At 47.3% G+C, this 13,498-nt stretch overlaps 1 protein-coding gene across 1 annotated transcript in view; it reads right to left on the reverse strand.

Moving 5' to 3' along the window:
- The window catches only part of RBCK1 (RANBP2-type and C3HC4-type zinc finger containing 1), a 38,073-nt gene that overhangs the window by 16,226 nt on the left and 8,349 nt on the right, over nucleotides 1–13,498 (reverse strand). The window contains exons 2-7 of the mRNA XM_087720652.1: nucleotides 10,896–11,109; nucleotides 8,713–8,812; nucleotides 6,926–6,974; nucleotides 5,258–5,402; nucleotides 4,493–4,586; nucleotides 268–466 (exon numbers count right to left, since the gene is read on the reverse strand). Coding sequence (XP_087576778.1) covers nucleotides 268–466; nucleotides 4,493–4,586; nucleotides 5,258–5,402; nucleotides 6,926–6,947 — 460 coding nt within the window. The 5' untranslated portion in view covers nucleotides 6,948–6,974; nucleotides 8,713–8,812; nucleotides 10,896–11,109. The remainder of the gene's footprint in view (nucleotides 1–267; nucleotides 467–4,492; nucleotides 4,587–5,257; nucleotides 5,403–6,925; nucleotides 6,975–8,712; nucleotides 8,813–10,895; nucleotides 11,110–13,498) is intronic.

Raw genomic sequence — 13,498 nt, forward strand, 5'->3', positions numbered from 1 at the left:
GATCCCCTTTTGCGACCTTCTGACAAGCAAAGTCAAGTGGGGGGAGCCAGATTCACTTAACAACGGGGCGATCGACTTAATAACGGCAATCGTTCCCTTAACGAATCTGGCATGAAACGTCGTCAAACTGGGGCAAAACTCACTTAACAAATGTCTCGGTTAGCCACATCAGTTCTGGGCTCCATTAGGTCGTAGGTCGAGGACTACCGGTAGATGGCCTATCAGTACCCCTGGCCCTCATTCTGGCGCCACGTCGGGCCGGCTCACCTTCCAGTTGCCGCCGTTCGTGGTCACAGTCCGCCGTTTCTTTGTCCAGCTTCTCGGTCTTGGCGGACATCAAATAGAGGTAAGCCTGGTCCCCATCCCTCTGGATGCCTTGGTAGTGGAGCGTCTCGTGGTCCCGGGGAAGCCTCCGTCCCACCACCCACTTCTGGACGCTGGGAGGGAACCCATAATGGAGGTGCATCTGTTGAGGAGACAAAAGGCAGCTGTAGGGGGTTTCACCACAAAACCGCGTTCGACTAAAGCACGCTCGACGAAACCGCGTAGCTGGCGTCATCACAGCGCGGCGAAAAAAGCACGCTGTAAACGCTGAAGCTAAAATTAACCCCTAACCCTAAACCTAACCTCCCTAAACCTAATCCTAATCCTAAACCTAACCCTAAACCTAACCCTTAACCCAGTGTTTCTCAACCTTGTCAACTTGAAGATGTCTGGACTTCAACTCCCAGAATTCCCCAGCCAGCATTCGCTGGCTGGGGAATTCTGGGAGTTGAAGTCCAGACATCTTCAAGTTGACAAGGTTGAGAAACACTGCCTTAACCTAACCCTAAACCTAAACCTAATCCTAACCCTTAACCTAACCCTAAACCTAACCCTTAACCTAACCCTAAACCTAACCCTAAACCTAACCCTTAACCTAACGCTAAACCTAATCCTAACCCTTAACCTAACCCTAACCCTAACCCTAACCCTTAACCTAACCCTAAACCTAACCCTAACCCTAAACCTAACCCTAAACCTAACCCTTAACCCAGTGTTTCTCAACCTTGTCAACTTGAAGATGTCTGGACTTCAACTCCCAGAATTCCCCAGCCAGCGAATGCTGGCTGGGGAATTCTGGGAGTTGAAGTCCAGACATCTTCAAGTTGACAAGGTTGAGAAACACTGCCTTAACCTAACCCTAAAGCTAACCCTAAAGCTAACCCTTACCTTAACTTGAATCGGCTTGCTTTCAAAGCGCTATTTAAAGCGCCCTTTTTTCCCCGCGGTCGCTGTTGTCGCCCTGCTGATGACATCAGCGACGCGGTTTAATTGGGCGTGCTTTAGTGGACCGCGGTTTTGTCGTGCCACGGCTGTAGGGAAGCTTCTAGAATAGAGCAGAATGCGACGGGAAGGACCTCAGAGGTCTTCTAGTCCAGCCCCCTGCTCAAGCAGGGGAACCGATACCATTTCAGATAAGTGACGGTCGAGACCAGGGGTGCCAAACTCGATTTCATTGAAGGTCCCATCAGGGTTGTGTTTGACCTCGGGGGGAGCTGGGGGCGCGCGGCCCTCCCGAGCTCCATTTTCACCGGCAGAGGGTTGCAGGATTCCATCACAGCCAAAAATGGAGTTCGGGAGCCTTTTGTCGCTGGCAGAATCATCACGGGCCGCTACTTCGCTGTTCCCAGGGCGGCCCCACGGGAAAGATCTAAGCACTGTCAGGCCTGCAACCATCTTTTCTTTTGGGTCGTTCGCCCGCCACACTTTCTATTATTCTACTAGGCATTTTCTATTGTGGGAAAGTGGGATTGTACGGAGTTAGATGAGATGCAGCCATAACAACATTCTTTCTAGAAAGCCAAGGTCATCGTCCTTTGTCTTTGCACCTCTGCACCTGACTGGAACTGGATGGGTGGAAGCTGCCAGCGTGGCAGTGGGAGATTGGACCATGGGATGGACTTGTGGGTATGGGGGGCAAGACCTAGAACTTCCAACTGGATGGGGAAAACCGGGAAGCTTTCAGGGCTCCGGCACGCTTGGAGATCAGTGCCGGGAACCAGAAGTGCAGCCGGTGGCAGCACACATGCTCATAGAGAGGGCTGTGCATGCCACTTCGGGCACGCGTGGCAAAAGTCCTACTGTCAGGCGTGCAGCCATCTTTCCTTTTGGATCTCTGGCCGGCCACACTTTCTATTATTCTACTGTGCATTTTCTATGGTGGGAAAACGGGAGGGGGGATTGTACGGAGGTAGACGATAGGTAGCCATAACAACGTTCTTTCTAGAAAGCCAAGGTCATCCTTTGTCTCTGCACCTCTGCACCTGACCGGAGCTGGATGGGTGGAAGCTGCCAGCGTGGCAGTGGGAGATTGGACCATGGGATGGACTTGTGGGTATGGGGGGGCAAGATCTTGAACTTTCAACTGGGTGGGGGAAACCGGGAAGCTTTCAGATTCGGGATTTCCCAGATGTGCCAACGTGGCTCTCTTCATCAATTGGAACTTTGAGCAATACTATCCCTTGGACTCTGATTTACTTTTAGATGCTATTTGGAATCCTGACAAGCACCCTGCGCTCCAGGGTGTGTTTGATACCCCTGGTCTAGAATCTTCCTCCAGTGATGGAGCACCCACCACTTCTGGAGGCAATTTCTTCCACCGGTTAATTGAGAAGTTTCTCCTCAATTCCAGCTTGCTTCTCTCCTTGATTGGTTTCCATCCGTTGCTTCTTTGTCTGGCCTTCGGCTGCTTTGGAGAATAGCTTGACCCCCTTCCTCTCTGTGGCAGCCCCTCAAATACTGGAAGACAGCTATCATGTCTCCCCTGGGCCTTCTTTTCTCTAGACTAGCCAGGCCCAGTTCCTGCAACGGTTCATCGTATGTTTTAATCTCCAGGCCTTTGATCGTCTTAGTTGCTCTTTTTCCAAAGTCTCAAACTCTTTTCTGTAGTACGGTGACCAAAATTGGTTGCCGTATTCCAGATGTGGCCTTACTAAGGTTTCATAAAGCGGAAAGAATATTTCACATCCGTGGTGGCTTCCGGACTCCCCGCTGCGCACGGGGCCGGGTGTTCTATCCGGGCATGCGCGCTGCGCACGCATGCTCACGCCACCTCCCTGCAACATGCCGTGGCGCGACAAAACCGTGAAGCCCTTATCTGCGGAGACATAAGCGCGTCGCTAAAGCTGCGATGTCATCACCTGCCGCGACAACAGCGCCGCAACAGAAGGACGCTTTAAAACAGCGCTGCAGCAGAAAGTCGATTTCCATTAAGGTAAGGGTTAGGATTAGGTTTAGGGGTTTGTTTTAGGGTTAGGTTTAGGGTTAGGGTTAGGGTTAGGTTTAGGGTTAGGTTTGGGGTTAGGTTTAGGGTTAGGGTTAGGGTTAGGTTTAGGGTTAGGTTTAAGGTTAGGGTTTAGGGTTAGGTTTAGGGTTAGGTTTAGGGTTAGGGTTAGGGTTAGGGTTAGGGTTAGGGTTAGGGTTAGGTTAGGGTTAGGGTTAGGGTTAGGGTTAGGTTTAGGGTTTAGGGTTAGGTTTAGGGTTTAGGGTTAGGATTAGGTTTAGGGTTAGGGTTAGGTTTAGGGTTAGGTTAGGGTTAGGGTTAGGGTTAGGTTAGGGTTAGGGTACTGAGTGCTTGGGAATGCGCGGATTTGCCCTCCGCGATTATGTCATCGTGGTAGGGTCGCGTTTTTCTTAGCGCTTTGAACGGCGCGAATTAGTCTTCGCGCTTATGTCTCCGCGGATAAGGGCTTCGCGGATTTGTGGTGGAACCGCAACATGCAGCTACTCGGCAAAGGTCGTGCTCATGTGCGCAATTGGCCCGGTTACTTTAAAAACAGCTATGGAATGCGGGCGGTTGGATGGGCCGAACGAGCAACTGTACTCCCGGCTACTACCGGTACGGCGGTACTGGTCCGTACCTCCGGGAACCCACCACTGCTTCACGTGGTTTCGATTTTTGCCTCTGTTTATACAACCCAGGATCGTATTAGCTTTTTTTGGCTGCTGCCACACATGGCTGGTCTCGTCCTTAAGTGATCGTCCACTAGGACTCCAAGATCCCTCTCCATCGCTGCTGACAACTTCCCAGATTAGAGCAGAATAAGCTGGAAGGGAACTCGGAGGTCTTCTAGTCCAGCCCCCTGCTCAAGCAGGAGAACCGATACCAAATTTAGATAAGTGACTGTCTAGAACACGGGTGTCCAAACTTGGGAACGTTAAGACTTGTGGACTTCAACTCCCAGAATTCCCCCGCTGGGGGAATTCTGGGAGTTGAAGTCCACAAGTCTTAACGTTCCCAAGTTTGGACACCCGTGTTCTAGACTTTTCTTAAAAGCCTCCAGTGATGGAAAGCCCACGATTTCCGGAGGCAGAAATCCACTGATTTAATTGTCCTCACTTTTTGAGGAAGCTTCTCCTAAATTCCAGGCTGGTGGTGTCCCCTTTTCATCCAAGACCACCCAACGTTTGCTCCCAAATCTGCCTAGGCAGGATCTCCGAGAGTTCATACCATGTCTTTGAGGGAAGCCATAGTCATGGAAGGCTGAACCTTCAGAAAGACGGGTGTGGTGACCATCTGGGCATCTTCCACGCCAACCCAGAGCCTGTAAGAAAGGAAAGGAATCATGAGAAAGTTCTTACAATACAATACAATACAATACAATACAATACAATACAATACAATACAATACAATACAATACAAGAACAGCTGAGAAATCAGGGTAGACTTGGGAGTAAAGCCACAGGTAGAAGGTGAATGGCCCCTCCCATAGGACATAAAAGAGGAGAGAAAGGGGAGTGGGCTTTTGCAGGAAACAATGGGTTCGTTCATTAGATTAGTTTCAGGAGTGTGAAGATCTGTCCATGAATCTCAGAGACTCTGTGCCTGGTCTTTCCTCGCACAGCTCCTCATTTGGGAAATATTGACATGGCAGCTTTCCAAGCTAGATAAGGTCTGTGGTCATAAATCTGCATATCTTAAGGACCACTCAAACGAGAGATATAAATGAGACTGGGAAAAAATGGATCAATTATATACAAAATAAATATGGGACTAAGAAATTCGAGATAGCTTACGATTAAGATCAGGAATGATATAAATTGTTTAAAGTTAGCCTAGCAAGGAGGAGCTAAGTTCAATGTAAAGAACTGGCTGGGGAATTCTGGGAGTTGAAGTCCTCAGGTCTTAAAAAGTTGCTAAGCTTGAGAAAAGGCTGCTTTAAGGAGAATCCGGCTACCCAGGATTCGCACTCAGAACCTCCCGCGCGGCATCACCTAATGTCGTGCTCCGGATAGGCGTCTGGTTCCAGCTGCACCTTGACGGGGACTCGGCGTTCGGCCAGCCAGATGGCGCAACGCTGGGCGATGTCTTCCTCCCCGTCCCGGATCGCCTCCGCCAGCCTCAGGGCTTGCTGCTCAGCTGAGGAAGAGAGGAGAACAATTCGGCCTATGGAACTCCTCGCCCCATGATACTGCTCTGCCCCCCCCCGGGAGCCATTGAATGTGGGCAGATGCCGATGTCTGCATCGCAAGGCCCGTTAAGGTAAGGGAGAGATCCAGGCACGGGCATGGCCAGCTGGCTGAGGAAGGTTGCCAGGCAAAGGCCAGCTCTTAGGGGTGTTTCTTCGGGCGCCTTCGGGGTTTGGGGAGGGAGAGGCAGTTTGGGGGAGTGGCTAGGGGACTGGGAGTTCTAGAGGTCTCTTTAGCATGAAAGCTGATGGGGGGAAAGTCACCCCATCAGCTTTCATGCTAAAGAGACCTCTAGAACTCCCAGCGCCCTAGGAGATGGTGAGTTCTAGTCTCAGGGAAGGAGGAAGGAATGGATGAATGAGGGAGGGAGGGAGGAGAGAAAAAGAAAAAAGAAAAAAAGGAAGGAGGGAGGAGAAAATGAATGAATGAATGAGGGTGGAAGGGAGGGAGGGAGGAGAGAAAAAGAAAGGAAAGAAAGAAAGAAAGAAAGAAAGAAAGAAAGAAAGAAAGAAAGAAAGAAGAAAGAAAAAAAGAAAAAAAGAAGCCAGGGAGGGAGGAGAGAATGAATGAATGAGGGTGGGAGGAAGGGAGGAGAGAAAAAGAAAGAAAGAAAGAAAGAAAGGAGGGAGGGAGGGAGGAGAGAATGAATGAATGAATGAATGAATGAATGAATGAATGAATGAATGTGGGAGGACGGGAAGGAGGAGAGAAAAAGAAAGAAAGAAAGAAAGAAAGAAAGAAAGAAAGAAAGAAAGAAAGAGGAAGTGAATGAATGAATGAATGAATGAATGAATGCATGAGGCTGGGAAGAAGGGAGGGAGGGAGGGAGGGAGGGAGGGAGGGAGGGAGGGAGGGAGGGAGGGAAGGAAGGAAGGAAGGAAGGAAGGAAGGAAGGAAGGAAGGAAGGAAGGAAGGAAGGAAGGAAGGAAGGAAGGAAGATGTTTCCGATACTTCAGGGATCTGTCCTTCCTCCTACCCTGATTCAAGTGGAGAAAGAAAGAAAGAAAGAAAGAAAGAAAGAAAGAAAGAAAGAAAGAAAGAAAGAAAGAAAGAAAGAAGGAAGGAAGGAAGGAAGGAAGGAAGGAAGGAAGGAAGGGTGTTTCCGATACTTCAGAGATCTGTCCATGCAGTGGCCAGGAGTTAAGACTAAAGGCTCAAAGGGGGGAAAAACCCAATTTCGGTGCTTTTAAAGGATGGACTTTATTATTCAGTGGGAAGAAAGACCCCGAAGACCGAGCCCTTATTTCTAGCCCTGATGATGTTACCTAGTTTGGTAAATGAAACGTCTGGAAGGAAACCACCACCAAGCTCAGAGGGCACCAAGGACCCACATGCCAACCCAGAACTCTCAATCTTCTCCTTTATTAGACCTCATGTCTGCACCCAGAAGACCCTCCCCACTGGCCATTTCCGCTTCCTTTGCACGCCCCTCCCCACCCGTGGGATGGCCACCCCATTCCCCTCCAAACTGACCTTTCCTGATTGCCTCCTCCATCGGCCACACGCTCAGCCACACGGACTCCTGGCCCAAAGAGAAGAAGGCGCCGTGAGGACGGGCAGGACGGAGCCAACCCCGACCCCATCCTCACGAACAACAACGCCTCTCCGGATCCAATTCCAGCACCAGGCGCTCCAACCCTGGAGGCTTGGAAGAAGGGGTTGTACACCCAGGTGTCTGGAAGGGTATAAGGTTTCTCCAGACCTCCAAAATCCCCCACCCCAAAACCTTGGCAACTTTAAGATGGGTGGACTTCAAGTCTCAGAATTCTCCGAGAGCAAAGCTGGCTGGGGAATTCTGGGAGTTGAAGTCCATCTCTCCTAAAATCGCCTAGATTGGGAAACCCTACTTTACTATACCTTACCCTACCCTATCTTACCCTAACTTACCCTACCCCACATAACCCTACCCTAACTTACCCCACCCTACCTATCTTACCCTAATTTACCCTACCCTATTTTCAACCACTCTACCCTACCTCTTAACCTAATTTACACAACCCTACCCTACCTTATGCTACTCTACCCTAACTATCTTACCCTACCCAACCCTACCCTACCTTACCTTACCCTACTCTACCCTACCTATCTTATCCTAATTTATGCCACCCAACCTTAACCTACCTTAAGCTACGCTACCCTAACTATCTTACCCTACCCAACTCTACTGAGCTCTACCCTACCCAACCCAAGCCTACTCTACCCTACCTATCTTACCCTAACTTACCCTACCCCACATAACCCTACCCTAACTTACCCCACCCTACCTATCTTACCCTCTTATCCTACCCTACCCTATCTTAAACCACTCTACCCTACCTATCTTAACCTAATTTACACAACCCTACCCTACCCCACCTTATGTTACTCTACCCTAACTATCTTACCCTATCTTACATTACCCTACCCAACCCTACCCTACCTTACCCTACTCTAATCTACCCTACCTATCTTATCCTAATTTACCCTACCCAACCCTAACCTATCTTAAACCACTCTACCCTACCTATCTTAACCTAATTTAGACTACCCTACCCTACCTTATGCTACTCTACCCTAACTATCTTACCCTACCCAACCCTACCCTACCTTACCCTAATTTACCCTGCCCAACTCTACTGAGCTCTACCCTACCCAACCCAAGCCTACTCTACCCTATCTTACCCTACTGCACATAACCCTACCCTAACTTACCCCACCCTACTTATCTTACCCTAACTTGTCCCACCCTACCCTAACTTATCCCACCCTAACCTACCTATCTTAATCTAATTTACACAACCCTACCCTACCCTACCTTATGTTACTCTACCCTAACTATCTTACCCTATCTTACCTTATCTTACCCTACCCAACCCTACCTTACCCTACTCTAATCTACCCTACCTATCTTATCCTAATTTACCCCACCCAACTCTACTGAGCACTACCCTACCCTACCTTATGCTACTCTACCCTATCTTACACTACCCAATCCTACCCTACCTTACCCTACTCTACTCTACCCTATCTTATCCTAATTTATGCTACCCAACCCTAACTTACCTTAAGCTACTCTACCCTACCTATCTTAACCTAATTTACCCTACCCAACTCTACTGCGCTCTACCCTACCCAACCCAAGCCTACTCTACCCTACCTATCTTACCCTACCCAACTGAACCCTACTCTACCGAACCCTACCCTGCAATTGAGGCCCAAAGGCAACTTTCCTGCTGGGGTCAGGAACCCAAATAAAAGCATCTCCAAGAAAACAGCCTCACCTGCTCTGTGGGTCTCTACTTCCCCAGCTGACCCAAAGCGTCTCCCGGCATTGAAGGAGAATGTCTTCGTTCCAGTAACTTCAATCCAGGTCTTTAAGCTCTGTGTTCGGGTAGAGAAGAAACCCCATCATGACTTCGTTCCTGGACATCTTTCAGGTAGTCCTCCACTTATGACCGTCAGGGTGGCCAGAATTACAGTCGTAAGTCATAAGTCAAGGCCCATAAGCCAGTCATTTAGTGGGTCACCACGTGACCCACCCAACTGGATGACATTGTGTGCCCATCGTTAAGCGAATACCATGGCCGTTAAGTGAACCGATCGTCTACGGTGGGTGTTTTTGGCTGGAAATTGGCCGCCAATAACCAGATTCCATCACAGAAGTCATCAATCACTGTCCTGTGACTGCGGGGCACTGCACAAGGGGCGTTTTCGGCCGGAAACCGGGACTAAATGCTGATTTATGGCAAATAAGTCGTAGATTGTGATCATGTGACCTTGGGACACTGCAAAATGCATATAAACATGGGCCAGCTGCCATGCTCCCAAGTGGCACAGTGGGGAGAACTGTCAGAACTCCGAAACTGGGTCGTAAGTAGCTTTTCGGGGTCTGTCGTACCTCTGAACGGTCGTAACTGATGAGGTATGAATCAATGACTACCTGTCTTATATTCTCAAGTTCCTTTGATGAAGTTTAAACAGGCCTGGTTCCTTCCTGGGGTCTTAGAGCAGAAGTGGGCAACTATGGTCCCTTTAAGACTTGTGGGCTTTTTAAAACTAAGATATGTTAAGTATATTGATATGGAAGCATAAATACCATCAACATAGAATGGAGTTTGCTCAGAAGCTGAAATACACCAAGTGAATGAGAGGAAGAGTGGGAAGCAGAGGAGAGAAGAAAGATAGGAAGAGAGGGACAGGAGAGAGGGTAAGGGGGGAAGATGAGGAGGATAAGGAGGAGTGGAATGAAGAGAGAGGAGAAGGAGAAAGGAAGGGGAAGTAGAGTAGGAAAGGATGATGGAGGGAAGAAAGGAGGTAGGAGAGAGGTAGAAGAAAGAGGTGTATGGAGAGCAGAAGAGCTAATAATGGGTTTTTATCTTTCTGGGCGTTGATGGTAAGATGAATTGATGTAATTACTTAATAATACAACATGATATTGGCTATGCAATAGTATACATGTGATTATATGTTATGAAAATGGAAAATAAAAACTTTCTATGGCTATGGAAGCATAAATACCATCAATATAGATTGGAGTTTGCTCAGAAGCGGAAAGACACCAATGGGAGGAAGAGTGGGAAACAGAAGAGAGAAGAAAGATGGGAAGAGAGGGATAGGAGAGAGGAAGAGTGGGAAACAGAGGAGAGAAGAAAGATGGGAAGAGAGGGATAGGAGAGAAGAGGGTAAGGGGGGAAAGATGAGGAGGATAAGGAGGAGTGGAATGAAGAGAGAGGAGAAGGAGAAAGGAAGGGGAAGTAGAGTAGAAAAGGATGATGGAGGGAAGAAAGGAGGTAGGAGAGAGGTAGAAGAAAGAGGTGTATGGAGAGCAGAAGAGCTAATAATGGGTTTTTATCTTTCTGGGCGTTGATGGCAAGAGGAACTAATGTAATTACTACTTAATACAATAGGATATTGGCTATATAATAGTATACAGGTGATTATATGTTATGAAAGTGGAAAATAAAAAAAGTATATTTGAAAAAAAAAAGACTTGTGGACTTCAAATCCCAGAATTCCTGAGCCAGCCATTGAATGGCTGGCTCAGGAATTCTGGGAGTTGAAGTCCACAGGTTGTAAAGAAGCCATACTTGCCCACTTCTGCTTTAAGAGAGTCTATTACTGGCAATCCTCGACTTACGACCACCAGGGAGCCCAAAATTCCCACTATTGAGCCGTTAAGAGAGTTCTGTCCCGTTTTTACAACCTTCCTCGCTACGGTCGTCCAGTGAATCCCCGCCGCTGTGAAGCTGGTAACAGGTTTGTTAAGTGAATCCTGCTTCCCCCGTCGGCTTTACAGGTCGCAAAAGGGGAATCACACGACAGGCCACCGTCGTAAGTACACGCCAGTTGCCGAGCCTCTGAACTTTGACCACGTGACTGCCACGGTCGTAAGTGTGAAAAACAGGCCAGAAATCACTTTTTTTCAGAACGCCAACTGAACAAACGGTCGTAAGTTCAAGGATACCTGGGTTTGGTTTCACTGCTCCTTACGTCTTTCCGATGAGTCCTCCTTAAACGACAGTGCCCGGACTTGAACTCAGGACTTGAGGACAAAAATACCCCAAGCACGCACAGCTTTCACTTCCTGCGACTTGTGACTTCCGTTGTTTCAGTCAAAAAGGTCATTTTTAACAACTGCGCCCCAGCGGTGACTCATCTTCAGTTGCAAGGCGTCCAATCTATAGGGAGAAGAAGGCCGTGAGAAATTGGGCCTATTTGACCCAGATACAAGACAGCCCTCGACTTACAACTGTTTCATTTAGCGACCGTCCGAAGTTACAACGGCTCTGTGAAAGCGACTTACGCCCACTGCAGCATCCCTAAAGTCACATGAGCTGCAAATTTTCTGTGGCTTCGCTATTTCAGTTGTTAAGTGAGTTCGTCCCCTGCTTTGCGACCTTTCCTGCCGCGGCTGTTAAGCGAATCATTGCATTTGTTAAACTGGTCATACGGTTGTTAGGTGAATCCAGCTTCCTTGGGGACTTCGCTCGTCAGAACGTTGCAAAAAGGGACCCTGTGACCGTCGTAAATACGAGTCGATTGCCAAACTCTGAATTTTGACCACATGAAGATGGGGGTGCAATAAAAGGTTGTAAGTGTGAGAAACGGTCATAAGTCATTTTTTTCATTGCCATTGTAACTTTCAACGGGCACTAAACGTAAGTCGAGGACCTCGGCTTGCAAATTTGTTTTGGAAAGTCGGCAACTCAAGTGTGTTTCACACTGTTGGACACAATCCCGCCGACTGCTTCTTAGAGTTAGGGATGAAAGAAAAGGAAAATTAATTAAAATTGCTCCCAAGGAGAAAGGGATGCTGGCGATCATCTATTCATGATAAACTCTTTTTATGTATTTTTCTTGTTTTTTGAAAGCCGACGACACAGCTAGTCCTCGACTTACAATGGTTCATTTAGTGACGGTTCAAAGTTACGACGACTCTGTAAAAGTGACTCATGACCGCTTTTTCACCCTTACGACCATTTGAGCATCCCGATTTTCATGTAAATCAAAATTCAAACCGGTCGCAACTGACTCTTAATTTTTTTTCCCAAGTTTGATTTGTTTTATTTACGCAACATCCAATTTCCATCAAACGGTGTGTGTTCTGGGTACAATTTTACAACTTAAGTAGTCATATTGTATATATATTTTTTTAAATAATTTTTTATTTTTAATTTTCAAAACAAGCATAACACATAAAATCTTCTTTCTTTACATACTGTAGAATGTTGTATATTTTTGTACATATTGTATATTTTTTGTTGTTATCATTCCTTGCCATCATATTAATAATATAGTAACATTGATATTTAGCATTTGACTCAACTGTCTCATCATTATAAAGTCCCCTTTTGCGACCCTGAACTGCAAAGTCAACGGGGGAATCCCGATTCACTTAACAACCGTGTTACTCATTTAACAAATGCAATGATTCACTTAACAACGGCGGCAAGAAAAGGCGTAACAAGGGGCAAACTCACTCGACGAATGTTTCGCTTAGCAATGTAGATTTGGGGTTGGATTTTGGTCGTAACTACAGGCTCTATAAATTCTCTAACTAAATAAATATAAGTAAAAACCAACAGCAAGGCGAAAAGTTCCAAGCCAACAGCTATTCAGAGCAGAGTACAATTTCCCGTGGCACGACAAAACCGCGCTCGACTAAAGCGCGCCCGATTAAACCGCGTCGCTGACGTCATCAACAGGGCGACAACAGTGAGCGCGGAGAAAGAAGGGCGCTTTAAATAGCGCTTTAAAAGCAAGCCGATTCAAGTTAAGGTAAGGGTTAGGGTTAGGTTTAGGTTTAGGGTTAGGGTTAGGTTTAGGGTTAGCTTTAGGGTTAGGTTAAGGGTTAGGGTTAGGTTTAGGGTAGGTTAAGGGTTAGGGTTAGGTTTAGGGTTAGGTTAAGGATTAGGATTAGGATTAGGATTAGGTTTAGGGTTAGGTTAAGGGTTAGGTTTAGGGTTAGGTTTAGGGTTAGCTTTAGGGTTAGGTTTAGGGTTAGGTTAAGGGTTAGGGTTAGGTTTAGGGTTAGGTTAAGGGTTAGGGTTAGGGTTAGGTTAAGGGTTAGGATTAGGTTTAGGGTTAGGTTAAGGGTTAGGTTTAGGGTTAGCTTTAGGGTTAGGTTTAGGGTTAGGTTAAGGGTTAGGGTTAGGTTTAGGGTTAGGTTAAGGGTTAGGGTTAGGGTTAGGTTTAGGGTTAGCTTTAGGGTTAGGTTTAGGGTTAGGTTAAGGGTTAGGGTTAGGTTTAGGGTTAGGTTAAGGGTTAGGGTTAGGGTTAGGTTTAGGGTTAGGTTAAGGGTTAGGATTAGGTTTAGGGTTAGGTTAAGGGTTAGCTTTAGGGTTAGCTTTAGGGTTAGGATTAGGTTTAGGGTTAGGTTAAGGGTTAGGTTTAGGATTAGGTTTAGGGGGGGTTAGGTTTAGGTGTTAATTTTAGGTTTAGCGTTTACAGCGTGCTTCTGTCTCCGCGCTGTTGTCGCCCTGTGATGACGTCAGCTACGCGGTTTCGTCGAGCGCGCTTTAGTCGAACGCGGTTTTGTGGTGGAACCCAATTTCCAGCTAAAACTGA

Source organism: Thamnophis sirtalis, unplaced genomic scaffold, assembly GCF_051295495.1.
Source record: "Thamnophis sirtalis isolate CommonGarterSnake01/CBP01778 unplaced genomic scaffold, rThaSir2_p1.2 scaffold_7, whole genome shotgun sequence".
Lineage (NCBI taxonomy): Eukaryota > Metazoa > Chordata > Lepidosauria > Squamata > Natricidae > Thamnophis > Thamnophis sirtalis.